General features: G+C 48.8%; 11 protein-coding genes across 11 annotated transcripts; 2 read left to right on the top strand and 9 right to left on the bottom strand.

Annotated features, from left to right (window-relative positions):
• Positions 1 to 223: 223 nt before the first annotated feature.
• On the top strand, positions 224 to 1,326 carry BKA67DRAFT_528118 (Intradiol ring-cleavage dioxygenase; the record flags this gene model as incomplete). The annotated part of the gene is made up of 5 exons (XM_046098924.1): positions 224 to 492; positions 546 to 784; positions 837 to 949; positions 1,002 to 1,082; positions 1,141 to 1,326. 5 exons carry the CDS (start codon positions 224 to 226, stop codon positions 1,324 to 1,326), a joined length of 888 nt encoding a protein of 295 aa, XP_045951224.1.
• Positions 1,327 to 2,368: 1,042 nt separating this feature from the next.
• BKA67DRAFT_587318 (uncharacterized protein) lies at positions 2,369 to 3,662 on the bottom strand. Its single transcript, XM_046104316.1, has 3 exons — positions 3,504 to 3,662; positions 3,268 to 3,444; positions 2,369 to 3,130 (listed from the first exon to the last, which is right to left on the bottom strand). The coding sequence occupies exons 2-3, from the start codon at positions 3,432 to 3,434 to the stop codon at positions 2,563 to 2,565; spliced, it is 735 nt and encodes a 244-aa protein (XP_045951223.1). The 5' UTR covers positions 3,435 to 3,444; positions 3,504 to 3,662; the 3' UTR covers positions 2,369 to 2,562.
• A 1,170-nt stretch (positions 3,663 to 4,832) lies between these two features.
• On the bottom strand, positions 4,833 to 6,153 carry BKA67DRAFT_651682 (uncharacterized protein; the record flags this gene model as incomplete). Its single annotated transcript, XM_046106080.1, has 2 exons — positions 4,833 to 5,632; positions 5,730 to 6,153. The coding sequence occupies 2 exons, from the start codon at positions 6,151 to 6,153 to the stop codon at positions 4,833 to 4,835; spliced, it is 1,224 nt and encodes a 407-aa protein (XP_045951222.1).
• A 3,071-nt stretch (positions 6,154 to 9,224) lies between these two features.
• BKA67DRAFT_528198 (DEAD/DEAH box helicase) lies at positions 9,225 to 10,478 on the bottom strand (the record flags this gene model as incomplete). The annotated part of the gene is made up of 2 exons (XM_046098931.1): positions 9,225 to 9,283; positions 9,332 to 10,478. The coding sequence occupies 2 exons, from the start codon at positions 10,476 to 10,478 to the stop codon at positions 9,225 to 9,227; spliced, it is 1,206 nt and encodes a 401-aa protein (XP_045951221.1).
• Positions 10,479 to 10,816: 338 nt separating this feature from the next.
• BKA67DRAFT_587313 (uncharacterized protein) lies at positions 10,817 to 12,633 on the top strand. The gene has a single exon (XM_046104315.1). It carries the CDS (start codon positions 11,041 to 11,043, stop codon positions 12,553 to 12,555), a length of 1,515 nt encoding a protein of 504 aa, XP_045951220.1. The 5' UTR covers positions 10,817 to 11,040; the 3' UTR covers positions 12,556 to 12,633.
• Positions 12,634 to 12,756: 123 nt separating this feature from the next.
• Positions 12,757 to 14,640, bottom strand: BKA67DRAFT_665109 (uncharacterized protein; the record flags this gene model as incomplete). The annotated part of the gene is made up of 1 exon (XM_046108504.1): positions 12,757 to 14,640. The coding sequence occupies one exon, from the start codon at positions 14,638 to 14,640 to the stop codon at positions 12,757 to 12,759; it is 1,884 nt and encodes a 627-aa protein (XP_045951219.1).
• A 349-nt stretch (positions 14,641 to 14,989) lies between these two features.
• Positions 14,990 to 16,656, bottom strand: BKA67DRAFT_132105 (uncharacterized protein). The gene is made up of 2 exons (XM_046095009.1): positions 16,069 to 16,656; positions 14,990 to 16,038 (listed from the first exon to the last, which is right to left on the bottom strand). Exons 1-2 carry the CDS (start codon positions 16,410 to 16,412, stop codon positions 15,339 to 15,341), a joined length of 1,044 nt encoding a protein of 347 aa, XP_045951218.1. The 5' UTR covers positions 16,413 to 16,656; the 3' UTR covers positions 14,990 to 15,338.
• A 619-nt stretch (positions 16,657 to 17,275) lies between these two features.
• BKA67DRAFT_665107 (uncharacterized protein) lies at positions 17,276 to 18,556 on the bottom strand (the record flags this gene model as incomplete). Its single annotated transcript, XM_046108503.1, has 3 exons — positions 17,276 to 18,177; positions 18,230 to 18,367; positions 18,421 to 18,556. The coding sequence occupies 3 exons, from the start codon at positions 18,554 to 18,556 to the stop codon at positions 17,276 to 17,278; spliced, it is 1,176 nt and encodes a 391-aa protein (XP_045951217.1).
• Positions 18,557 to 20,577: 2,021 nt separating this feature from the next.
• BKA67DRAFT_542246 (uncharacterized protein) lies at positions 20,578 to 21,363 on the bottom strand (the record flags this gene model as incomplete). The annotated part of the gene is made up of 1 exon (XM_046101080.1): positions 20,578 to 21,363. The coding sequence occupies one exon, from the start codon at positions 21,361 to 21,363 to the stop codon at positions 20,578 to 20,580; it is 786 nt and encodes a 261-aa protein (XP_045951216.1).
• Positions 21,364 to 23,071: 1,708 nt separating this feature from the next.
• Positions 23,072 to 24,427, bottom strand: BKA67DRAFT_665105 (uncharacterized protein; the record flags this gene model as incomplete). The annotated part of the gene is made up of 1 exon (XM_046108502.1): positions 23,072 to 24,427. One exon carries the CDS (start codon positions 24,425 to 24,427, stop codon positions 23,072 to 23,074), a length of 1,356 nt encoding a protein of 451 aa, XP_045951215.1.
• Positions 24,428 to 25,001: 574 nt separating this feature from the next.
• Positions 25,002 to 25,742, bottom strand: BKA67DRAFT_542244 (uncharacterized protein; the record flags this gene model as incomplete). The annotated part of the gene is made up of 1 exon (XM_046101079.1): positions 25,002 to 25,742. One exon carries the CDS (start codon positions 25,740 to 25,742, stop codon positions 25,002 to 25,004), a length of 741 nt encoding a protein of 246 aa, XP_045951214.1.
• Between the last annotated feature and the right edge of the window lie 1,675 nt (positions 25,743 to 27,417).

Below are 27,417 nucleotides of genomic sequence, written 5' to 3'. Positions count from 1 at the left end.
CCGAACTCTGTTACCAAATCATGGCCCAGATGTGTGTCAGCAGAGCAATTGCCGAGATCCGCAAGAGGGGATGGTGGTTCGATTAAGCTCCTCCTGGGTATGTATCTAAGCTCACGGTTGCGGCGTCTGACAACGACGCCATCATCGTCTTACCAGCTCAACATCATCTCCAATAGAAGTTTTGTCATTGTTATCCGGTGTCTATACTCCTCTTACTGCAGAAATGAGTTCGCTTTCGGCTGCAAATGGAAGCCATACACTTGGTGATGAGTTTACACAGGACGTTGTCAACTCGATGGGCCCAAAGACCGACCCTCGATTAAGAGAGGTCATGGGCTCGTTCATCAAACATATCCACGATTTTGCAAGAGAAGTCCAGCTCACAACGGACGAGTGGATGCTAGGTGTATCAATGATCAACCAGGCTGGCCAGATGAGTGATGCGAAGAGAAACGAGGGACAGTTACTATGTGACGTGATCGGTCTCGAGTCGTCAGTCTCTTTGCGATCCCGTACTTCTGGGTTACAGACTGACAAGACTACAGACTTGTAGATGATATTACGTACCAGGCGGCAGTGAAAAGCGCAGGATCAGCCACTGCATCAGCCATCCTTGGACCCTTCTGGAGGCATGATACACCAACTCGACCAAATGGAAGCACAATCAGCTTCAACACACCAAAAGACGCTCAGGTCGCTTTCCTGTATGGCCAAGTTACATGCGCCTCAACTGGCAAACCCCTAGCCAATGCGACCGTGGAAGCATGGCAAGCATCAACGAATGGTAGGTAGGATCTTTTGGGAGTCTGCATCAGTTCACTGACTTCGACCTCCAGGACTTTATGAACAACAAGATGATGACCAAGTGGAGCACAACCTGCGTGGAAAATTTGTGACAGATGCGGAGGGCAAGTTTTCATTCTACTGCTTGCGGCCCACTCCGTACCCGGTAAGCTCCATTGCAGGTGCCCAGCTCGCGTGTCATGCTAAGTACGTCTCAGGTTCCGGAGGATGGTCCAGCCGGAAAACTTCTAAGACTTATGGATCGCCACGTCTACAGACCCGCACATATACACCTTATTGTAAGTAACCCCCCAAAGGTCTCAAGATTTAGTCCATAAGATGCTGATCGTACCATAGTCACAAGCTCCAGGCTTCAAGCCGATCACAACACAAATTTTTGACAGCAAGTCCCAGTACTTAGATAATGACTCTGTCTTTGCTGTCAAGGACGGTCTGACCGTAGATTTCATTCCACGGAAGGGCGATTCTGAGGCGGAGTGGGAGCTAAAGTACGACCTCAGCTTGGCACCTGTGTCTTCGTGATTGGCCACTACATCGGGAAGTTTCAAGCTGCGTCGTTTGAACTCTGTACATACTATCCTATTTGGGTACAAATATCTTCCATTGATTACAGGACTGTTTCCAAAGCGCGCAATCGAACACCCAAATCCTTGCTCTTGATATTCTTGCTGCAACAGCACTTCAAAAGACTTACAAGTTCTGCGGCTCAGCGGAAGCGCCCGTCGATGACGAAGCTGGCAGTTATCGTAATACCCTTCAAGCTGCGCTTATTAATGCCGTTCTGATCAGTAAGTATCCATGGGGCTATAAAGCCTGTCCAAATACCACAACCCACGGCAGTAGAAGCCTTCACACAAATTTAATGCTGAGTTAGTATGACGGTTTGCTGGCTTTTGGTATTCCCAAAGTGCTCATACATACCTTACTGGTTCTTACAGGATCCTTTGGTGCCACGAAGCCTCAAATGCATTTGAAAAGCCGCGAGGTCCTTGAAAAGACGCATGGTGAGAATTCTCGACGGCGAGATCGACGCTCTAGAACAGGACAAGGTTGTATCTGGCGGTATACTGAATTGCTTTGTACGCGGTCCTTATGTTCACAAGAAAGAGGGCCGATTTCAACACAATGATTCCGCCGTGTAACCGAACCCGCCGGTGGCGTAATTGAGCTAAGGAGTTGCCTCCTACCAAAGCTTACGATTACCAGCAAATTTCCCTGTAACGGGCATTGTACTCGGAAATTGCGTGAAACCGTATTTGCCGCTCATTTTCACACTATTTTCTTCATAGCAGATAGATATCGTAACTTGTCACAGTGGCAATTTTATGCTCTCACTACCTGCTTCTTCCGGGGCTCGATGTTTGATTGCGCTTGACAAAGACATGATCAATGTCTCCATGCTATGTTTGTAGCCGGATTACGAGGTTCTCGATACCCGGTATGGGAGCGCCTACCTGCTCATGATCGCCGCAGTGCAGCCAACTCACGGTCCAACCTAGCGGCGCCTCGTTGCAATACAGCACGAAGTAACGATCTCTATCTTGGTACATATCTATTAAACTTTGGTTTATAAATACAGCCTACACATAGTCGAAGGGACAATGAGCAAAACACTATATGATAAATAGACCCTGAGCCTTCATAATCCGACAGTCGATCGGTCACAATGATGACGTTTCCGTTAGAGTCGGGTCGCCAAGAATATCATATCGTGGCCAAGGCAAAGATTTATTATCAGATTATTACTTGTGGGTAAATTTAATCCTTCCTTTCAAGATATGGTGAACATGCTTCATAGATCCTCTTGAAACCGGGGTAGTTGGTCAATCTCTGGAACGTATTCCCGTCTACCACCCTCGTAGACTGGAGGGCCCCGGCAATAAAGAAGTCATCGTAGCTCGGCCTGGCGCCTAGTATAAAGGGCCCATCGGCTTCGTTCGTTTTCAACAATTCTTCAATGGCGCGCATGCCGTTACTGACCCCGCTCCAGGCCTTTTCCTCCCTCTTCGGATCGAGCAGATCCTCGAGTGGATGGCCAAGTACAGCCTCACGGGTGCGCCGGAAGTATTCCTGCGCACGTGGGGACAGAATTTGTATCTCGCGCGGCATGATTGAGCAGCTGATGGCTTTCGCCGTGGCAGCTCGCGCCTTAGTCTTAATCTCTTTCCCCAAATCAGACGTGAGGGACAATGGGGGACTCGGATAGTTGGACGCAAGGAACTCAGCGATGTGATCTGATTCCATCAGGTACGTGTTGCTTGGCAGGTGGTGAATAGCAGGGACTGTGTATTTGGTTCCTGACGTGGATGCATCGGGAACCAAGCCGCTGCAAACTGCGAATTAGACTTTTCTTCGCGCAAGCCAAGGTATGAGATTGTGATGATGAAAGTAAATGCTGCAAGTCACAGAGTAAAACGTTCAATGCTCAAGATTGAATGGCAAATGAAAGGGGACATAACACACAATGGTCGCAATGTAGGCTCAATATCTGGGAATTCGAGAAATGTGGTACTGTAAGGGATTTTCTTGTAATTGAGCAGAAGGCGAACCCGCCAAACAGCAGGAGAGAAGCAGATACCCTCAGTACTGCCTAAGTCGTAGAGAATAATTTCTGGCGTGGAGGCGGCCATCTTGTGAAACCTTTTTCCGTAGACTCAGCCAGGAGATGCGAGCATATGATCTCTGTTGGGTGGACTTACAGATTCAATAGATCTGTTGTAATCTCAACTTGCGAATTTAAAGAGCACGATAGATGCGATGGTCAGTGAGCGACAGTCGCATCAGTCGTATGGTGTAGACTGGGGTTTAAGGCAGATTGGCGTTCATCGATGAGTAGGAGGAACTCGGTGCGTTTAGCCTCATACCTTTTAGCAGGTTATATGTATGTAAATCTTAGCCGAAGCGGCCCCGAAGATCTTTTCTGGGCCCGCTGAGCAATGGTTCAGTCCTACGCTAACATCTAATCAAGGTCTCATAGGACCAAAGTCCTTCACTGGTATTGTACTTCAAAGTCGTTTTATCGAGACAAGTATTGCGCTACAAAATCAGTCGTTTTTTTTTTCTTCTTATGTATATTTTTTTACCCGTCGCACGGGACATTCCGCTTGTCAAAAGTCCTTCGAAGCACTGAGTCTCCACATAAACACTATAATACACGAAATTTCGTACAGAGCAGTCCAGTCGGTGATCTTGAAGATAAGGCGAGATAACTTTCTGCGTTTCGATGAATCTTTTATAATGGACGGGTAGCACAATCTCCTGAAACAGTCAAACTAGATTGCCATCGTCGATGTGCGTATCAACGCTGTTGATACTCGATTATGTGTTCTACTTAAACGATATAAGTCTCCGTGTCTCTGAGTGGAGTCGGAGTGTTATTGAAAATTATTTTTCTATCTCATAACGTCGGAGTAAAGGCGACAAAACGTCGTAGGGATGCTGAGGCGGCGGCTTGGAGTACTGACAACAGGTGCAGCTCGCCTACACAACAACTGTTCCGGGTAGGTTGTCAGTGCTCTCTTCCATCTAAACGTCCTTGTCTTCGGTTTCCGTGCCGCCTGACGAGTGTCTCAACTGGCAGCGCTCATTCAGCATTCCTATTCTCAAGAATATACAATACTTGTCTGTAGCGAACCTATCATTTAAGTGCGGCTTGCTTCTCGTCAAACCAAAGTAAATATTAAACTACCAGGAACTTATTGTTTGATACCTCACGAAAATGCCACATTTCTTGGAGACTTGTAGACCAACTGTCGGTATGGATATTTATAAGACAACTCCATAGGCATGCTTTGGTAATGAAACTAAAATGCCAGGCAAGCACAGCTGATCTGTTTTACATGTTAAGAGGCATCCGCTTGAATTTATAGCAACTGCTTGATGGGGGCTAAAAAGTGGTCAAGATTTCGTAGTTGCGAAAGACGGCTAGTTCAATGAGCGTTGTCTAGTTGTGAGTACAAAGTCCTTCCCCCCCTCCACCGCATCCATCGAGCGAGTTTACGTAAGCTCCAACCGTAGATTGAGTGGGTCTACACTCCAGCTCCTTTGCGCGTCCAGGTATATGCCATTACCGTTGATGAGAACCAGTATATGCCACCCATTACCTGGACAGCGAGTGTCTCCTCTGCGCCGGTGTGTGCGCCATCGCGTGAGCCGCGATCAATTTTCAGTTCATCTTCAAGTGATTTCTTCAGAAGAAGGTCCACCGATTCTTGGATCAGAGCTCCGGTCCGAGCAGTATTTGTCTCATCCTGGCTCTGCATGTCGGCCCTCAATATCTTCTCTTCCTCGTCTAGCTCTGCTCTCTTGCGCTTAATCACTTCTAGCTTCTCTGAAGCACTGTTCTGGGCGCTTTCTCGAGAAGAATTCATGACTGTAATATTCTTATTGAGCTCGTCAAGTATGCTTTGCAGGAGAGTGTTGCGCCTTTGATCCCGCAGTATCACGGTAAGTGCCAGACCGGATTTGACCGAATCCATGATGCTTTGGGACGTGAGATTCTTTCTGTGCACAGCGATATGGCGCAAGTGGTTGACTGCCAAGAAGGATGGGAGGGAATCTCTACCCTGCAGGTCGAGGGCTGCTCTTGGGATCTGTTGCTCGGAGAGCCTTAAGTAATATGTCCAGAGATTGAGTTCGATCTCCTCCGCACTGCCACACTGCCTCTCCCTGAGCACAGATGGCAGCCATTTTTGCGCGAACTCGAAGCAACATTCCTCAAGGATACGCTGCACCTCACTCAGAACAAAGTGTTGGGCTTTGAAAGGAAGACGCGACGGAGTAAGTAAACTGCTGCCCATAGGTTTATGAGTGGCAAGGGTAATAGTTTCTGATGAACGACCAATTAGTAGCGCAATCTTTTTGAGTAGACAATGTTGCTTTGCTCGCGGAGTCTCTGCAACTTTAGCTTTTCGGGAAATACTCACCAGCCCCCTTTGCATGGGCGTCGACTTCCTGACTCATCTGACCAATTATATTCTTGTTTTCACCCTCACTATACTCGGTATCAATAGCAGTGTCGGTATACTCTGGCCAAATCTCAATCAACAGTTCCTCCGCATGTTGTGGACTCGCCTCCTGCACTTCATTCTGTGAACAAGCTGGTTCTACGAGTTCTGGAAACTCGGAAGCAGCTTTGACTTTACTTGCGAAAACTTTTAGTTGGAGGAGATCTTGCACAATTTTGACGACGTTAACAAGCCCTAGATCAGTGAATTGTTGCAACAAGCTTTCGTGTTGATTGATTACGTGGCGCACTAGACTGTTCTTCCGCAAGTTTGCTTTTTCTCCCACAAATATTTCTTTGTAGGCTGTATAAACTCGCAGCCTCTGAGCTATAGTGTAATTCATTGCGGCAAGGGGTTTATCGAAATAGGAAGATAAGTATGGCGTCGTATCGAGAGCAAGAACAAGAGTCAAGACGCAATCCGATTCTATGACTGCGGAAGGACAAGGTTGAATGATTAACGAGTTCAAAATTCGGGATCAAGTGTTAGTGATGAAATATATGTGTTTCTTCTTGGATGGGCATACTGAATCAGGTAGCATCAAGCAGACCAATACCGTTGAGGGTCAATATTGGTGAGCCTCCCGCATCATGCCAGATGCGCTGGTCATGCGTGTACGACAGCATTTTTCGCGGCTGCTCTGAGCTATCAAACTTTGTGTTTCGTTAAGTGTTGATATGATTGGATAATCAGTTGTTATCTTCCATGACCTGCGTCAAATTGATTGTATTCCACCGATGTCAATTTGCTTTTTATTACATCAATGCTACGATATCGTGGTGAGTACCAGTTTGGCAGTTCACAGGCCGCCACTTTGGGTAAATTGAAGCATCAGTCTGGCTGATGTTCACGGACAAGCCCGCTGGACATTTAGGACCTCAATCCACTCCACAACTTAGCGAATAATTTCTTTGCCATGGTGATCTAGAACTGATCTCATTTTTCTGGTTACTCTAACACTACCCCGAATAGTTCAGGTTTTAAGCACCAAGAGAAACATCTTCCCTGGAGGGTGGACTTCCTTTTTCTACAGACAAGACGTTGATTCATGTGCTATATTTTATTATTTATTCCGTGACGCTGAGGATATGTCACACTATGTATCCCAATTCACGTAAGTGTACCCCCGTGTGATTCGATATATAAACCTGAATGTTATCACATATTGAACAAACTCTGTAGGACAATACCACGGTTTGCTCATCGCCTCTCTCTCCCCCTCTCGATTCATCGATGTGATCGCTGCTCGAGCAAATTTCGAATGAATTTATCATTGACTTAAAGATAATGAAATCATGGATCGTGGTTTCCTAGTAAACACATGTCTGAATGTCGCAGAGTGTGTTTTGACAAGACACCAATGACCCAAGTAAGTTATTGAATCGGGATACAAATTATAGCCGCACAAGCGTGGTTGTAGAAGACAAAACCCACTGTGACTAAATACAATAAGCAATGTTCGCAGCAAGAATGTGCAGACAGTGTTTGTAAGGAGCGCATATTGAACGATGTCTTTCGACTTGCCAGCCTTGGCTTTTCGTTTGATCTGGCACAATTGCTCCAAGAGTTGCGAATTTGTCCTGAATCTGCTATGCTACATCTAAAAAGGCTTTACCATCACAAATTGCCAATAACAAGCATAACCATACGACGCAGGTGAGATCATTACCGGCAGAGCCCTGGCCAACGGCTAGGAGGTAATGGACGACTCACAGCTTACCTGATCACCACATGCGTAGCTAACCTAACCTGGGCTCGAAAACCTTTAAGGTACATATCTTGAATCACCATCATAGACCGCCAAATCGAAGCATGATACACCAGCGCATGAAGTATCACGTAAAATAGTGACCTGGTGTGCGCAAGCTTTCGAATGATGCTAATTATCGAAGATTCGTGTTATGGGTATGTGCCATTCGTTGGTAGAAACGGTACGTGTCGGGAGCAGCTTCATAGATGATGCACGAGGTCCAGCGTCGGCTCAATACGGCCTGCACATAATGTAATTACCAAAGAAAGTAGAAACTTTCTGAGGACTCTTCCAGCAAGCAAGTGGTTCAACCACGCAGAGTCTTATCTAGAGATGTATCGTAGACTTGATGTTTTTATTTATGTGGAACAGTCTCAATCTTACGAATGTTGGTAATTTAACTTTGTTGGGTCTTTTAAATCTGACTATAGTCCAAAGCTTTTTTCTTTACGGTACCGCATTATCTGCATTATTCGAAAACTCTCGGGACACCACGATGGCTGTTAACTTAGACAAGGTGAAGAGAGTGGACATAAGTGTAGACCGATCTTAGCAACAGTACTTACAACAGGGCGTTGAGGGCTATACGGATATGCTAGGAGACCTCGAGTCAGATGCCGTTTTAAGGGAGGTCGATAAGTCCATCCTCGGCCGCAGCTTATACACGAGTGATCCAAGCGGTGACCCGCCTGCAACCCAACCCTTGAACTGGTTCTAGCACATCCTGTTACTGAACGCACAGCACCTGCGTGCCATGAAGAAACCAGCTCAAGAGATGAAGTCCTTTGCCGAAAGCAGACTTTATGAGTTCTCGCCGCTAAATTGAACAGCACGGGAAGAGATGGAGAAAGCGACCGATGCGTAAGTGGTATGCACCACTTCTCTTCACACTCTGTCCAAAGCATTTGTCGAGCTTGCCGAAAAGCTTAGAGAGCCGATGGACTTGCTGAAACAGGGCGGAGTTGAGTATGCGCGGTTGAACAAGCTCCTCATCTGACAGACAGATCGAAGCAGGATAAGTCTTTAAGGAGATTTTCTTGTGCTCGGAGTTGTGATCAGAGTATGAACAATGCGTTCAATTTGACAGATAACTTGGGAAGCGATCAGTGACGTGTTGATATGTTAGGAACATCATAGCTAGCAATTACATCCGTCTTCCTCGAGTGTATAAAACGAGCTACGCAATTAGTCATGAGCTCAGGTAAAGCTATCTGTAACCATACCTCTCACTACACGCTACCAGCGGAGACGCTCAAAACGCATGGCGACTTCCGGCGTAGGACAATGAAGCTACAGGTAGCCAAAGTTTTGCCATCTGTAGCTCATGAGAGATGGTTATTTGCACATCTGCAATAGAATACATGCATCGTTTGCAACGTTTGCAAAGAGCACGCCCGACTTGATACTTCGCTTAGCAAAAAGTCTAGCGAGCTCATAACTATCCAAGCACGGCGGATGTTGGTGAAATTTGTTGGTTTGATCATTCTGACATCTAACCTAGCACTTCAATGTTAGCTCGGGCAATCTAGATGGATCGAAACGTCCAAGACAATGCAGCTTACTTTTAGGTTGACATGCCCCCTTTCCTCCCAACTTCAAGCTCATAGTTGCTCCACAGCTGCTGAGACTAACATTTCATACGTCCCGAAATACAGCACTATCGTCTAGGAGATCAGATCTGCGACGTTCATAGGCATTTCATCAATCTGGGTCGAGTAGTACACTATTACAGTTAGCAGTGCTCTCTGTGGGGGACAAATTAACCACTTACACTCAATATCACGGAGAATGCGAACATCCTCACTGGTGACAAAGTTGATGGCGACACCCTTTCGGCCGAAGCGACCGCTACGACCGATGCGGTGAATGTAGTTCTCACGGTTGCTTGGCAAGTCGTAGTTGATGACCAAGCTGACTTGCTGGACATCAATACCACGAGCCCAAACATCGGTGGAGATGAGAACTCTGCTGTTGCCCTGTCTGAAGTCCTGCATGATGCTGTCTCGTTCCTTCTGAGGCATGTCGCCGTGCATGCTGCTGACGGTAAAATTGGCCTCACGCATCTTGTCGGTCAACCAATCGACCTTTCTGCGAGTGTTGCAGAAGATCACGGCCTGTGTGATGGTGAGAGTGTCGTATAAGTCGCATAAAGTGTCGAACTTCCAGTCCTCCTTTTCGACGGCGATAAAGTACTGCTTGAGGCCCTCCAGAGTCAACTCATCACGCTTGACGAGAATGCGCACGGGGTCAGTCATGAACTTTGTAGTCATGTCGAGCACGTCGTAAGGTAGAGTAGCCGAGACAACGACGACCTGAGTGGCGGGAGGGAGATATCGGTAGACATCATAGATTTGCTCGCGGAAGCCCTGGTTAAGGAGCTCGTCGGCTTCGTCGAGAATGAGCATCTTGATGTGACGAGTGCGCAAGTGGCGGCGACGAATCATGTCGGCGACGCGGCCAGGAGTACCGGAGACAATGTGCTGGCCATAGTCAAGCTTTCTGATATCCTCGCCGACGTTGGTGCCACCGATACAAGCGTGGCATTGGACATTCATGTAGTCGCCCAAAGCCATGACAACTGACTGGATCTGGGTTGCGAGCTCACGGGTAGGCGACAAGACGAGAGCCTGAGTCTCACGGACGGCAGTATCGATGACCTGGAGCATGGAGATGGAGAAAGTGGCCGTCTTTCCGGTACCGGACTGAGCCTGGGCAATTGTGTCGCGACCCTTGCAGACCTGGACAATGGCACGAGACTGGACGGCAGAGGGCGACTCATAGCCATAAGCATAAATTCCCCGCAGGAGGTTCTCCTTCAACGACATGGACTCGAAAGTGGGATGAACGGTGACCTCTTTGGAGGTTGAGAACTCCATCTTCTCGTCGGCGCGACGGTCAATACCTCCACTTTCGGCCATGATGAATGATGTGGCGCAGTAAAATAATAGGTGAGGGTACAAGGCGACAGCGGGATTGGTGATTGATGAGCTCAAGCCCAGCGTGGGTGGCAGCAGTTCTGTTGGTGATGCGGTGAAGTCGATGGACGGGACGAGATGAGATGAGATGAGATGGAATAGAATAATAATGCATTGAATTGAAATGGACGAGGCTGTCAAAATTTCAGTGGGGACGTCGCGCTTTCCCCCAGAATTGCGGCGGGTAAGTGGGGCTGCGGATTGCCGTCTTTGATTGGCTGTGACGAAATACAGGCGACAAGGTCGGCTCCAAATTTCACCTACCAGTTTCCATTCTCATGGTCATGTCCATGTCCATGTCCATTTCCGCTTCCATTTCCAATCCCATCTGCGTTTCCCATCCGGCCGCATCCAGAGCTCTGTCGACTCTCTCAGGCTACCGACTGTCGAGCTCACTCCTCGCCCTCTCCCAGTGTTCGCTCATCTCTCACCATTGCCGGGTTGCTCTCGTATCAAGTGACACACATATCTCCACCAAGGGCGTGCGCCATCCTTTTCTTTCAACATGATTCTGGAAGAACAGCGCTTTCTCCATGAGGATCTGGAGCGTCTGGAGCAAGGTATTGCCGACCGCATTGGCGAAGAGCCCAAAAACATACGCGATCGTCTCACACGCGACCATCAGGTCTCACAGTTCCTTGATCGCATCTCTTCACAATCAACCAAGCTTCTCTCCATATACAAAGACACCGATGCCTCGCGCTCCAAAGAAATCCAGCAAATCGGCACTGGCGACCCCATGGACCAGTTCTACAAGCAGCTCGCCGACGTGAAGCGCTTCCACTCAAAGTACCCCAACGAGCCTGTCGAGAACCTCGAGCGCGCATACAAGCCCAAGAAGAACCCCGACGCCGATGCCGTCACCACCATCGTCGACTCCATGTTCACTGGAGAGGAGAACTATGGCCGCTTCTTCGATCTGCACACCTGCCACGAGTCGTACCTGAACCTGCCCAACGCAAAGCGGCTCAGCTACCTACAGTACCTCGATCTTTTCGACAACTTCTCGCCCGGCGCTGGCGGCGTCAAGAGGAGTGACAAGATCACGGATCAATATTTCCGATATGTTGGCGCACTCGCCCAATACCTTGAGGCCTTCATGCGCCGGACTCGCCCGCTAGAGAACGTCGACAAGGTCGTCGCAGACTTTGACACGGAGTTTGCATCGACTTGGGAGAAAGACGACGTCGAAGGCTGGAAAATCGACGCCGCAGAATCAGCCGCCGCCTATCAAGCAAGTTCCACCGACGCCCTCTGGTGCCCTGACTGTGAAAAGGAGTTCAAGAATGAAAACGTCTACAATAGTCATCTGTCCGGGAAAAAGCACGTCAGAGCTGCAGCCGAGCGGAAGAAGCGTATAGAAGAGCTTGGCGAGACCAACGGGAACTCGACCGGCCAACCCAGGGGCGGCGAATCTGCAGCCCGGTTGAAAGAACGCGCCATTGCCGAGAGGGAGTTCAGGGTCAAAAAGCTTGCAGCCGCCATGAGTACCGAGCGCAGTGACTCGAGGGTCAACGTGGAGCGGAAGCAGGGAATGACAGATCGCGAGCGTCAGCAAGAACTCGACAACCTGTACAGCTCGACAACGACTGCCGCCCAAGGCCCCGAGAACGAGGAGGACGACGAGGGCGACGACGAGGATAAGATATACAACCCTCTGAAACTCCCACTTGCTTGGGATGGCAAGCCTATCCCCTTCTGGCTGTACAAGCTCCACGGCCTGGGTGTTGAGTTCCCATGTGAGATCTGTGGAAACTTTGTGTACATGGGGCGGAGAGCGTTCGACAAGCATTTCAACGAGGCACGGCATATCTACGGTCTCAAGTGCTTGGGCATTACAAATACTGCCCTCTTCAGGGATATCACAGCTATTGACGAGGCAACGAGGTTGTGGGAAAAGATCCAGAAGGAGAACAAGAGGGGCAAGGACGATGCAAGCGTCGTGCAGATGGAGGACGCAGACGGGAACGTCATGCCTGAGAAGGTTTACTACGACTTGCAAAAGCAGGGCTTGTTATAAAGTCGCGGCGAGCGCTCTCGACACTTGACGCCCGCCGTCCACCGTTGAGGAATGCTGCCTGCATTGTAACATAGTGTTTTCGTGTAATGAAAATCCACTGTGGCAATATTTACCTCGAAACCACGCGCTGACTCCTGCTTAGCTCTATTCGTGACAACCACCGAACCCTGCGATCCAAGGGCATCCACCCCCTTGATGTCGCTACAACCTGCTGGCTACGTGCTGCTTGACGAAACGCACAGGCACCGGAACATGCACTGAGCGGAGAAACTCTGCAAACCCTTTCCCGAGGCTGTCCAGCCGTGAAGAGCTGCTAACCCCTCTTCCCAGAGCACCGTACACCACGAAATGAACGGCTCTGATCATCGGAAACTCCACACGTTCAATGTGGTACCAGTCTTCCCAGTCTTCGCCCATCATATCTTTGATCCTCGCCCTTGTGAGGAAGCTTCTCATCCAGTCCCATGTGTCGTCGTTGTTTGCGTAGGCTCTAGGTGTGAATCCCACATTGACGTTCCCCCCTTTGTCTCCAGAACGAGCGAGGAGAACATCCCCAACCGGTAGCATTCTTGTTGGCCCAAAATCCTTGAGCTTTCGAGGTGACAGAGTCTCGTAATTATCTCTGGGCTGTAGTGGTTCGGTCTTTATCGGCACCCCCACCTCGAACTTGCGGATGCTGCTGTTGTTCTTCCCTATGACGTTCACAGCTTCCTTTATCTCTTCTTGCCTGACCAATGCCGGGAAGTATCCTAGAAATGGTAGTGGATCCGAAATCAGCCGCCAATCGAGGGTACAACTCATGCCCGGGAAATGTTGCATAAAGTTGTACATGATTCCATACAAGACTGCCTTGATCGTATCTGCCTTGGCCGCCTGGATGACGATCCGCAAGTATGTCGTCGCGGCTAGCTGGCTCTTGGGGTTTGGCTGCGGTATGCCCACACGCTGGAACTCGATCAGGTCGACATGCTTCATGAGACCCCATTCCTTTATCTTATCCTCGAGCTGCGCCTCTTGCAAGTCGTATTTCTGGTCAACTGCATAGCCTGTCGCGTTTACTGTCAGTTCTCCCTGGAAGCCTCCTTTGTAGAAGACTGCCAATTTCGTTGTCGGGGGCGGTGGAGAGCCCCTCGCGCCCGAGACGTGGACACGGTTCTTCTCAACCTGCTTCACCACTATCCCCTTGATATCTGCCTTGACATCGCTGTTGAGATAGATGGTCCCCTGTAGTTCGTACAACAGTTGACACTTGACCACCTCTTCGGTCATGAGGCCGTTGAGTCCTTCGTGCTTTGTGATGACGCACTCTCCTTTCTCGTCGACCTCCGCGATGGGACACCCCAAGTTCAACAGGTCCTCGACCGGGTACTCGTCGAACCCGGGAAAGTTCCCGCCCGTGCCGTACGTGCTACACTCGATCAGATGTCCCGCGACGAGCGCGCCCGCCAACTCGTCGAACCGATCGTCCCCCCACCCATGCCACCAAGCCGCCGCGCCCATGACGGGGCTTGCATCCGCAACCCTCCCGCAGATGACGATATCGGCGCCCTCGTCCAGCCCCTTCCTGATGGCCCGACAGCCCAGATAAGCATTCGCGGCCACGATGGGCTTCTCCGGGTCCTCCAGGAAGCCGTCCGTGCCCCCCGCGAGCCTCACCTCCTCGCTCCCGCCGTCGAGGTGCGGCAGCCGCCCCTGGCCGTCCCTCCTCAGCAGGTCCCGGACCCTGGGCATCAGGTCGTCCCCGTCCACCCAGCCCACCCTGAGCCCGAGGCCCTTCTCGCGGGCCAGCTTGTCCGTCGCCTCGGCGAGGCCCCGTGGGTTCAGCGCCCCGCCGTTGATGACAACCTTGATCCGGCGCTCGGCGATGGCGCCCAGCGACTTCTGCAGGCCGTCCCAGGCCGAGGCCACCCAGCCCGGGTGCGCACCGCGGGAGTACGCCGAGGCGTGCTGGGCCAGGTTGGCTTCGGCTAGGTAGTCGCCGGTGATGACGTCCACGGGCCCGGAGACGGCCTGGTGCAGCATGAAGTCGCCCGGGTCCGGCGAGGCGCCCGAGCAGTTAGCGATGCGGACGGGACGGCGTGGCATCCTGGTTTTCTTTCAGTTGGTCAGGCGTGTGAGGGTTTCAGGGAGGGTTGACACAAGAGAATATGTACGTATATGTAGGATAGAAGGAGGTAATCTCAAGTATGGTAAACTGCAAGACAGCGAGCGCCACATTTCTCAAATGAAGAGGCTAGACTTATAAATACTGCAACTGAAGAAAGCCTGCAAGTGCCACATCCGGTAGTCTTTCTACAAGCGGCAAGACGCATCATCTCGGGCTGCCAATATGCATCTTCATTGGCCGCGGTCTGGCCCCTTGTCGCTCGCGTAGCTGCTACCCCAGATCCTCTCCCCCGCGTTCGCGACCTACATACGTTCTCCGCATGGCGGACGCTAGTCGAGCCTCGGTAACACCTCTAGGTCGCCAGGCATGCTGGAATCGTTTATTCCGTTGGAGAGCTGTTTCGGAGAGCACGGCAAGTGCTTCGTCACAAAGTAGTTAAGAGACGGCCAACAGGTCGGCTTCATCGTTTTGGCATCGGGACATATGAAAGCCACAGGTCCATGGAGGATAATTGGCAGTGGCACATGCATGCTGTAAATCGTGCGCTGGACAACTTCGATATGTGCCAAGCCGTAAGGAAATGACGCATGCCACACAGAGGGAGTGATACACCAAGAAAATACATTTTGCCGAATGCTAAACTAGTTATGTACATAAGCTGCGGTTGTCCCCAGCCTCAGGCCTTGTCAAATACGGGAGCTCTCGACTTGCTCGGTTTCGATATCGCGTTCGGGAACATGGCCATGACGTTTTGTGGCCGAATCGCCAAAAGTCCGCTTTCCTCGTCGGTGATGGGCCCGGCCGCGCCCCAGATGCCCCGGTTCTTTGGCCGCTTCGCTCTGTCCCTGCAGAGCCAGGCCAGGTTGATTCGCTGAAGGCCGACGAAGATGATCAAGATCGCCAGCATCTGGAAGAAGAGGATGGCCGACAGCGGCACCAGGTCGAAAGTAAAGCTCCAAATGATCACCGAGAGCATGAAGGTAGGCACGTAGAGTGGGCCCGCGATGATGGCGCGGATCGGCCACGTCTTGGACGGAAGCTGGCCCTGCACTTTCGCAATCTTGATGTTGGCGGAGTTGGCTCTCAAGGCACTGGCGCCAGAGAATTGATCCGTCGGAATGTGCGAGAAGCTGGCCAGGAGCCCAACCTCGCGCTCCGTCTCCCTCACGGCGTCACCAGGCTTGTATGACTCCCACATGCCAATATCCTTCCAGATCTCAACCATGCCAGCTTCGGGACTGAAGATCCTCAGGTCGACATCCTCATGGAGGTTGTGCATCAACGAGGTGATCAGGACCTTGTCAGTCCATCTGAACCAGGGGAGGGCTGTGTCATGATCCGTGCCACCGGCGCGAACCCGTGCGCTGAAAGATGGGCTGAGATATGGCGCTCGCTGGTCAGCCGGCTTGAGATCAGAGGGACCCTTCAACACTGTCTCTGTCAGGTTGAAGCGAGCTTCCCCGACACGCAGCATGAGGCTGTCCGAAGCGCGATGTGCCTCCAGACGCCAATCAAAGATGAGGCCACTGCATTCGCCGCTGCACTGCCGTTGGCCCCGAGTGAACTTGATGGAGCTCCCTCGCTCAATGATGGTGGTTACTGTGCTGCCAACCCTCAAGTGCTGTTGGATGTACTCATCGTGGGCGATGTCCTGAAGCACGGGCGATGGCAGGAAGAACCATGTTCCGACCAGACAAACCCACGTTAACGGGACCAGCCCAAGAATGCGTGATACGGTGATGCGAGGCATCAGTTGTGAAAGGTGAAGTGAAGGGAAGGAATGGACGCAGCGGTACTAGATGGAGCTGCAGGCGTTTGGGTTACAGAAAACGGGCATTGAATGCATGCATTGATTCAATGATGATGAGCAATCGTCCGACTGCGACGCATTCCTTTAAGTTTATTAGGGGTAGTAAGCGTTTTCCGTCAGTGCAGGCAGCAGCGGGGCACGCTAGAGAGAGTTCACGCTAAAGCCGGCTTGGCGCTCAGGGGGCTGAGCACTTACAGGTAAGGCAGGTACCGAGTGTCGTGCGTGCTTTTAACTTAAATGATTGTCATGTCCAAACTTCAACGTGCACTCAAGTTCTGAGGTAGTCTAGAGCATACATACATAGTATGGCTCATACTTTGTCACGAGCGATGCTCTTGCTCTTGCGTCAAAAGCCCGATCACTCCTCGATATTATTACCAATAAGCTATCTTCATAAGCTCTCTCTGGCTGAGACGCAGGTCTAGGTCATGATTGAACCCCACTCGTCCTTTCACCATGCATTACAAAAGAAGAAAGCTCTGGGTCTTGAACGAGCACGCACAAGCAACTACGTGAATGGCACACTGGCCTCGCTCTCCAAGCTAAATTATGGGTATCACTTAGTGCGACGGTGGCTGTCTGTGTCCAAAGCGACGCCATTCCCTAAATCATGAACGTTTGTTCTTCCCTTGCTCATATCCAACGGTCAGAAGCGATGATGACGGCTCCCACCATTTCTCGTTGTCCGCATACTGGCCTTGTACCCAAGCCAGGCTCCCCCCCCTGTCTATTAGCTATGTGGCAATAGTACCCATGACTGCCTCCCGGGCAAATCCTCGCCTGGTTCACACCGTCGTGCCTGCTCAATCCGGGCTTGTCGAGCCGTGAGTATGGCCGCCATCACCAGACGGCATGTCATCGGCGGCGGTATCACTGGGTGAACAAGGGTCAGGCCCATAACGAATATCGAGAACGTCAGAAAGCTCTGCTAGGATGACCTTGTAAATCGACTGGGCCTGACGGCGCCAGGCTGCCAGTCGCAGCTCGAGACGAACACGTCCATCTTCCAGTGGTGTCCTAATTTCCCGATCAACGTCATAGTAGATGTACGAGAGGCGCATATACTGTTGAATGAATATGGGGTGTGCAAAGTTGGCCGCCCCTTCCATGACGAGGACTCGGGTACCCAAATCTTCTGGCAACGGAGCCGATCCGTTCTCATCTATGCGAACGAGGGTATCCTGGCCTCGAACCGTGAAGCCGTGCAGTCCTACGTGGTTGTCGAAGGACCGGGCTGCCTCTGCGGTAAAAAAGGCGAGAGTGGCGGCAGATTTTGGACGCATTAACCCTCGGCGATGGTCCAGGCGGGGTAGCATGACTGTCACAAAGTTCACCTGCCCTACCATCGGGATAGCGTCGAAGATCTCATCAAATCTGACATCGGGTGGCATGTTAGTGATGAATCGTGCCGTGTTGCTCCTACGGGACGTGGCACGGTCTCTTGCGCGCCAACGGTTTCTAGAACCATGGTAGTTTGCATCTCTCCTCGAACGACGATCCTCGGTCTCGTGGTTCTCGGTCGTAGCGATGCCCATGTTCGGCACCAGCGCCAATGTCTGATTCACGCGGTTGTCGTCAAAAATCTGTTGTGCGACTAGATTATAGTGCTCGGTCATGTTGGCGACATTACGAGTGCCGTTGGGGTCAATATTCGATTGAACAGACTCATCCATGGCAAATAGAAGTGAGGCTGGGAGTAAGTCTGCTTTTTCTGGTTATCAGTGAGGTGTTTCAGCATGCTCCCATGGCTAACCTACTGATAGTGACCTCGTCACAGCTCCCATCTTCTTCAAAACTATGTGCAGCGTTCAATCTAGGACTGCCATTGTATATACCGTACGGGTCATTCACGATGGCGGTCGTGGTGGTGTTAAAAGCCGGCTCAGACAGCAGCGCTGTGTAAGATGATTAGTGAGAGCTATGTGGGAAATAATGTGGAATCTCTTACGAAGTGCAGTAATATCAGCGTTACTAGTATGGGGTCTAGTAGCAGTTGTTGGTGTAGTGTCATATATATCGTCGAAATAGTCGGTCGTAATCTCACGGCTGGCACCTGAGTTCTCATGGTGGAATATGCGGTCCATCTCGAAGAGCGGCTGGCCAAAGCTACGTGCCGCAAATAATGCAGTCAATATGGCAGAAAAATGGTAGGATGATCGTTTCCTACGCGAGACAATATGGTGCGATAGTACTGGCGTGGAAAAAGTGATTGGAACGATGAATGAAGTTACGCGGAAATGTGAGAGTGGAATTCGAGCGTGGGTGGTGAAAGTTGTGTTATTAGAAGAAGTTCTCCAACTTCAATGAAAGAACCAATGGGGAAAAAATCAAACAAAGATCAGTGAGCTGGTATGGACTGCTAGTACTTAACGTGTTTTGGTTGCTATGTGAGGTTGGTCACAACAAAGTCCCGTAAACGTGTTCCTAGTGTTTTAGTGTCGCCGATTTTTAAAAGTCAGCTATAACGTGAATGGGTGAAGCACCGTATAAATTGAATCAAAAGAATTATAATATCAGTTAATGCAGCCTACAATCACATACAAATAAATAAAAAGATACCAGACACGTTGGTTCTGGCATCATAGTGCCATTATTATTAGTTTTTATTACTTCCTCGGATACCTTGAGTGCTGGTATAGACTACTACATAGCTTTCCAGCCGTAAACACCGTCATTTCCTTATCAATTCTAGCTCTAGAAATGGTATTTCGCTTTCTTAACGACCGTCGTGACTGGCTTATTTAGTATGACCATCACTTCTCCAGGTTCTACTTCAAACAAATGTGATATCTAGGCACTCATTAATATTAAAGCCTGTTATGTTGCTTTTTGTTACATATTAAGAGCAGTTTAATTAATACCATAGTCCTCATAGAGAGGATCTTGGCAAACTCCATATGGCGTTTTTCTTTTCGTCCTCCATATTCTTACGCGTTATTAGAAGGTAAAAAAGTTTGGAAAGAAATTAGCGAAGTGTAATGAGAATTAATGGTAAGGCAAGGCAATAAAACCAAGCTTTTAAACAGAATTTCTACATGAAAAAAACAGCAAGCTACTACGAACCGACAATGTGTAGATAGTAGTTAAAGAATTTAGTAAAGACACGAAGCTAAAGGGTTGTAACGTCACTTTCCAAGTATATACCATAAGTATGTACAAAAGAAAGAGAAAGTATGACTATAGTCACAGGCCTGTGTCTCGGTGTATAGCACGCGCCCCCTCGTCACACTCATTGCTCATATGCGACATTCTACATAGATATATCCAAATGCTTGTTATAACTTAGCCAGTATCTCTATCTGTTCGTGTTAAATCATGATGGTGTATAAAATCTGTTGTCTCGGCATCGTAGTAGCACCGGTAACTGACGGCTGGAAGTAAAGAACACGAGATTTCTGAGAAGGTACATATAATCTATTATCAGTGCTTGGTGATTCATGATACGTTTGTAGGGCAATACGTATTCACCACTCGTTCTTCAAAGTACGACCTCCATAATTCATGTTACTGGAGTGTGTACCTAGGATACATGGTGAATTGACATCGCTGTATAAACTACTTGACAAAAGGGGCGCTCGTGCAGATCCCTGGCTTATGTCAGTGGCTGTCCAATTATCCTTACTCCTTGAGGAAGACGTAGGCTGGGCGGTAGGGCGATAGATCATTGATTTTCTCCTTTCCTTTCCTATCTTGGTCTTCTTTTGATTTCTGTTGTGGCCTTTTCTTTTTCTTCTATTCCTTTCTGATTTGCTTGAGTGTCTTTTCTTTGTCATCATATCTGCCATATTAATTGACACATGATGTCATCAGGAGACAGTGTATGACTGTAGAGGAGAATTGTGTCAACAGAATATGGAAGTTTGTTGACCCCTTTTCCAAAGATGTGTTTCACGGGAAACAGTGCAAGAAAGCCGTGAAGTGCAAAGATTGCTCAATGTCGCAGGCGTAACTGAATATTACAGTGAAAGTCTTGGGATTGGCCTATTGCTTCCTTTTCCACATTTCTGCGCAGCCTTGGTGAACCCCTTCATGGCTCAGAATAAAGGTATTAGAGATTGGTTGCCGAGTAGGTGATGTCGCGGGAATCACGTGGTGCAGATGAGGTCTAGCAGTCAGTATTGATCCGAGTATAGCCTATATCACTGATTTCGTCAAAGTTGGCGTCCATCATGGGGCCCATGACCGTGACGAGATGATCGGAAAGAACCTCGATGTGGTCCATAGTTCTCAGGGCCTTGGTGACAAGCTTGGCTCGCTCTCTGTAAAGCTCCTTAGCACGCTCCAACTCGGTGGTAGGATTCAGAGCATTGATCATGTCCACGAGTTGGCCAGTATTTTTGCCAGCAGATACAGAGCCTGTGTTCATGGTCATCGCGTTCTCCGACTCGTTGGTGATGTCAGTGATGCTTGAGATACGGCGCTCAAGATAAGTAATCTTGGATTCGATTTCCGACATAGTGTTGGCAAGTTCATATCGAATTGGTGCAAGCTGACCAATCGTTGCATCATGGGCTCCGACGGCAAGCTCGTCGAATTGAGCGCGATATGCAAGAGCTTCAAGGAGTCGTTCGCCTGGGATCTTAGGTTGTTCTCGCTCGACATGATGTGGTCCATTCGACGTAGTGCCTGGGTTCAAGCTTTCAGACTCCTTGATCTGAGTGTCGCTTCGTCCTTGTCTCACAATGACAGGAATAGCGTTGCGTATGCAATTGCTCATGTGCTGTGACACATCAATTCCACGCAAGACATCCATGACGGGACTGAGGTACTGGTCAGAAGTCAAGTCAAGAATATCAGGCAAGCCGCCGCTGATATCATCTGCATCCGGAATGTTGATGGGCGCACCGGTGATGCGAGCCAAGTGGCTATTTGTATCATCCTGAGCAGACATGATGCGCCAAGATCCAAAGATTGAATGTGAGCCTCAAAAGTTGTCTACTGCCGGTAACCACGCCAAACCTCGGAGGGATGTGAGTAGGAGAGGGGTGCGGGAAGAAATGTCTGGATGCGACTCAAGCGTAGTGATTGAAGCGATAGGAAGATGATGCCAAAGAACGCTCTGATCTCCAGTGAACTATTAGCTTTACCCATCTTTTAAAACACGGAGCGATGTGATAGAATATGACTAACTTATAATTGAGAAGCAGTACTAGTCAGGACAATAAAGTGGTTTAAACACTCAGACTTTGATTCATCCTAACGACTTCGTCAAAGCAGATGTCTTGCCAAGCAGGACAGAGTCGATGAACTGGTGTGAATTCAGGAATTGCAATCCCTGATATTGATATCAGATGAAACACTAGCTTGGGAAATAGTCAACAACCAAACATCCAAAGACATGGTTTTCTCTCCGCCGCGATAGGGTCAGACCGAGTTTTACCTACCTTGGGAGCTCAACAAATTGCTTTGGTCACAATAGCTCAACATTCAGCAAAAGGACCTTGGAATATTTCGCAAAGAGACTCTTACTGTTGAACAGAATCAGATTGGAGGACTGCCGGAGAAACCAGACATCATTACTCACAAATGTAGTGAGTCTGGTGAGGATGTTTTTCAGAGCCCCAGTAGTCAAGCTTGTTATTGGTGGTGAGTGATGGTGAGTGGTGTTGTAAACAAGAATGCTTTGTATGGTATATCACCATCTGAGACAAGAAAAAAAGTGACAAACAATGTGTGACTTTAGAGAAAGGAGGAAAGAAACTTCAATCTTAGTAGGAAGAAACTCATCCTAAATAGAAAATATCTAGAGGGTTGAATGCCCTAGAAGCCCTAGTTATCGCTGTAGCACTCGACGGGCGGGGATATGTAGTGGCTAGGACCATCAGACGAACTCACTTGAGGCTGTCAAGTGCACAATACCTACCGCGAGCAGCTTGTGGTTCAAGATTCGTTAGATTGGCTGCTGTACAAGGAACAGCCCGTTTACTTGAGCGCCAAACATTGTGAGCAAGCTGTTACAACATTGGTACCACCACCAGTCTGGTGTGGTACACGGCTTCACAAGACGGCTGACCACACTTGGATGTTCTGGACACTGGTCCAAGAACCACCCGGACTCTTTGTTTGGGTCATGCATCGCGATATTGTCACCCAGCGTGACAGATTTCGGAGCATGTTTTTACATATCACAGCATTGGTATTTGGAGTCACGTCTCGGCGCCGCCAGTGAGAATTCTTAACTGAGGCAAGAGCGTATCTCAGTCATCCACTTCAAGTATGTGATAAAACCCCCTTTCGCCGGCCACGTGACATCCCTCGTCATCAACAGTGCCGGGCGAGCAGCAAGCTCATAAATCAGTCTAATCAGATAGTAGTCTCAGTTTAGCACAGTGAAGGTCTGTTCGAATCCAACATACATGCACTCCTTGCTATGGTTATTCCGCATCAGCTTAGCAGACAATTGTTTACAATCAGTGTATTAGTGTCTATGGATTGGTCCCACTGGCATTTGCCTAGATTCCAAAGAACCTCAAGAGGACTGCTACCCGTATGAATAGTTTTGGTGTCAACTATCATTGAAATGATATTGGTCTCCCATTTGCGCCCAAACACTTATTCCTTCTGGATATCTCATCACAGCACCCTTGATGATCATGGGTCTACCATTCCTCTCCGTCTCTGAGACCGGGAGCAATCCAGTCACTGTTCCACTCCTTAGTAGTGACCGGGGCACTGCCGTTGTTGTCCTGTCGATGAACGGCATCTCGAGTGTTCATGGTTGTATCTACTGTGTAACGGCAGTAAGACTCGTAAGGGTTGAAGGAACGTTCAGGTTGGTGGGGGGAGGCTTGAGCGCCGCAATCGTAATTCGAGAAAGCACTACCGTTGCGGCCCCAATCGTCTCCATAGTTGTACCACTCGCCATTCCAGTAAGAAGGCTGTTTAGTGGTTGGGTGCTTGCAGGTTTTCTCCTTCTTTGATTTGCGAAGGCCGGGAGGCGAATACACGAATGGCACACGACCGTACGGACGCTTAGCAAGAGGGGTGAGGCTTTCTGCGGGTATCAGAAGGTGATCTCGGTAACGAGTTGTCCGAGGTTGGGCTGGCCAGGCATAATCACGAGGGCCTGGACTCCCACAGTAGTTGGAAGAAGCTCTTTCCAAGGCATCAGGGTGCTGTTCTGGAGTGGACTGATTGTGATCCATGGATGCAACGTGGTCAGTAAAATTGCCGTTCCCGTGAATGTTCAATAGATCCTCGTGCTCGTGAGTGCCATGGGCCAGATCTAACTCAGCAGGAAGGTCCTGAATGCTGTACAAATGAGTGTCATCCTCGCAGTTGGTTGGTGAAGCGCGATAGCGTGGGGCATAGAATGGGTCTGGTTGTTGGGTATAGATCTCCTTGGGACCAGAAAGCCCAACTTCAGACAAACCCAATTCTTGAAAAGAAGTATTGTCAGCGACAGTATCACCCATCTGAGTGACCTTTATGTGATGGCGGTCTGAAGTGTTGGTAACCCGTGCGCCTCCAAGGGCAACGGGGAAGTTGAAGGTACCGAGCTTCTCAAATGCCGAGTGTGCGGCATCGTGGAACTCAACAGCGAGATGATCCGCCTCGGTTTCTGCATGTACCTTTCTGAGGTCCGCGATCGACTTGGTAATATTGTCTAGAAGCCCCTTAGCCAACACAATGTGCTCCTCGCACTTTGCAGCGTTAGTTGACCAGTCTTTCAGAGTGCCGTAGCCACCAATGATAGAGCCAACTTCTTCATGGTGTGAGTGAGTTTGTTTTGCTGCGTCCAGGTGCTTGATAGTGCCTCGAACGATCGGAGCTAGAACAGCTGCCTGGGCACTCATAGCAGTAGTAAATGTCTCCGTGTGTTTGACATAAGCCTCGATACCGTTGCCGCAACCGGCCGCATCAAAGACGCCATCACGCTTAATGGCCTCGAGTAGGTTCAGCAAGATGGTAGTGGACTCGATGGCATCGGTGACTGTTCTGTTGGCAGATGCCATGATGATTGTGTAGTGAATGCCGTGTATTTGTCAAGTGTATATTTCTTTCTGTCGCCAGTATCGAATTTGACTTGACAACACTATGATGGCAGTGATATTGACCGATTGTGGATTTTATGGTCAGAAGAAGATCAGAGCAGGATCAGAAGAAGTGAGATGAGAGAGGGGTGATTTAGATGGTTGTGGCTGAGTGTGGTGTTTATATAAAGATGGCCAACAGAATTAAAGAAGGAACGAAATATCTACTAATCACTGATCCAGACTCCGTGCGATTGTTCTGAAGCGGCAAGAGCAACTTAGTTCAAAGATAACAGTCATAATGAAAGTTACTCCATCAATGCTTGTTATTATCAAAGCCTGAGGAATCATCAATCGAATACCTTCACCTTTCAGGTAGCTTCATGGGTGTCATTATGTCAGTTCATTCTATTATTGACGAAACCTAGGGGCTCAAGTTGTCGTCAACACCATATACCCTGCCAGAGAGCCCATTTACGCGCCCTAACTGTGACCCATATATCATAGCATCGCCGATTAATCTATCGCATCACCGACCACTCTATTGCATCGCCGACTAAGGTGTTGGGACGATATCGATGCCAAAGAAGTCAAAGAGCTCTAAAATACGATCGTTCAGAGCTCTGCTAGCCTGTCGTTCATTGGCACGTGCATCAGTGATGTCGTCTTCAGCATCCTGCTGGACGTGCTGGCCGAGAAATCCCCCGCCATCAAGATAGCCCTCGTTGTACTTCACCATGCCGTGAGCTCGGATCATCGGATTTCGCGTCAGCACCTGAGCCTCCAGCTGTTTGGTGGCTGCCACAATGAGCTCAGCGGCGTCACGCTTGAATTTCTCATGCTCGTCATGGATCTTCTTGAACTTCTTCTCGAGCTTGGTGAGAGCCTGGTGCTTGTCTGAATTGCGATGTACAAAGCTTTGGTGAATTTTCTCCATTCGACCGACCTGTGCCTGCTTTAACTCATACTTGTGGCGCATGCGCTTGATTCGGCAATTTTTAGCTTCCAAAATCTGCTCCTTCGAGGCAAGGCTGTCTGTGAGTGCCTGATTGGCGTGCTCCAGCTGTGTGGCATGATTACGGAGCATCTGTATCTGACGATCTAGTAGCTTGTTGTGCGATTCCAAGGCATGGGTAGGTGAAGATGTCGTCCCATCATTCAGCTTAGCCTGCTCCTGATCGCGGATGTCCCAATCGAGGGTAGAGTCTGATTGTTCCTCGGTGGAATGATCGTCGGTACTGTGAGTGAACAAAGCCATATCGGTGAGTTCAGTCGGGACGTTCTTCTGGAAGCACATATTCGTTGCAGAGTGAATATGATATGAGCTGTTGTGAAGTGAGATGGTGTGAAAATGAAGCTGTGGAAACAAGGAAGATATCACAAGGAAAGAAAGGCTGCTTGCAGTATGTGAATGTTTTGCAATGAGATAAATGTTGTCAAGGGTGTTTAGATAGAGCAGAAACTAGCGTGATGTGGGCTTGAGGTTGCTCTTTTGTGTTAAGTTTTTCCTTGAGAGAAAGTAGGTGAGCATGGAGGTGTTAGTAGTTGAAGGTGAAGGTTCCAATCAGATTATGGGCCTCAAAGGTTGATCTTCTGATTCCTGGTCTTGTCTGGAGACGATTCGGTAAGATTGGCAATAGTACTGAATTGCAAAAAGTTATTCTTTTGTGTGAGGTCTTATTTGGAAGAAAATAATATAAGGGTGGGAATAGTAGGTAAACGTGCACGTTCCGGAATTGCGACCCTTTATGTAGAAATCTTACACTTATCTAGTCACCAAGTAAAGTCAGCAAACTCTTGATCGCTAACTTTTGAATGTACCACCAACGTCCGTTGACGACGTAGAAGTGTCTTTGACAATAGACTGCTCCACCGATAAGAACACTTTAAGACATAGAAAAATGCTAAGTTTAAGTGGAAAGCAGAAATATTTTGATTATAAGCATTATCAGTAAGGCTATGAGCTCAAGGCGAGTCTTTCGTAACTAATTTTGATTAGGGGATACTCAGGTGAACGCAAATGCGGCAACAGGGTGATATCAACACAAAATTTGCACTCCCTTCCATAAAGTCTGTTTCCAGTTTTTTTCACCAACTCTTGAAACCTGAGTGTCACCCATGCATCCTAGAGTTAATTAAGGACTATAATTGTGGAACTCATCTTGAAAGGCTATTAACAAGCCAGGCATATCCCATTCAACCCAAGCATAGTGAAGGTCTTTTTACTCTTTTTTCTTTTCCTAGTTCGTTAGAAATCATAAAAACATGTGCTTAGTACATCAACTCTCGATTTCTCAAAGAGTTTTCTGCTCCTGCATCTTCGACTGGTAGAGTTTCTCAAGAAGCTCGTCGATGCCAGACGGAAGTTCGGCGTCAAGTTGCTGGCGCCGGTGCATTTTCAAATCAAGTAGCAACCAGCGTTAATTACGCTTGAAGTTGTATTATTGTAGTATGGCTTAAATGGTCCCTTCTTCTCTAGCTTGGAATTTCTCTTGCAAGTTCTTTCGACGCGTCGCACCCGCTTCCTGATGTTTTCTTAATTTCTGAAAACTCATCCCGGAATTTGGCGATGTGTGTCAGGCGGCCTAGTGCCTCCAGAATAGGAAGACGGCAATGGGTGCACCCGAGTTGTTTTTTCGAATCCGATGCTATAATGGAAAATAGCTACGTGTGCATGTTAAGTAGTGGGTGGTATTATGATGAAACCCAGTTTAGTACAACAATGACAATGAATGACTTCGATACTGCTTGTTTCGGAACCGGTTGTCGAACAGAATCCGAGAAAGCCGCTAGGATTGCATACTTAAAATACGTTATCTCCGATCAAGATCAACTTCCGCCATAAGTAGGTTGAGTATTTTGAAGCAAGATACCTCGAGAGCATTGTTTTCATCGATATGCTGACCAAAAGGTTTCCTGGTGCCTCGGTCCTTGTCTACAAGAAACAAAATTGTACGTGAGAGAAAAGTCAT

Source organism: Truncatella angustata (genome assembly GCF_020726525.1).
Source record: "Truncatella angustata strain MPI-SDFR-AT-0073 chromosome Unknown BKA67scaffold_13, whole genome shotgun sequence".
Classification (NCBI taxonomy): domain Eukaryota; kingdom Fungi; phylum Ascomycota; class Sordariomycetes; order Amphisphaeriales; family Sporocadaceae; genus Truncatella; species Truncatella angustata.
Note: the sequence above shows the minus strand (reverse complement) of the source record. Positions and strands in the feature narration are given on the sequence as shown.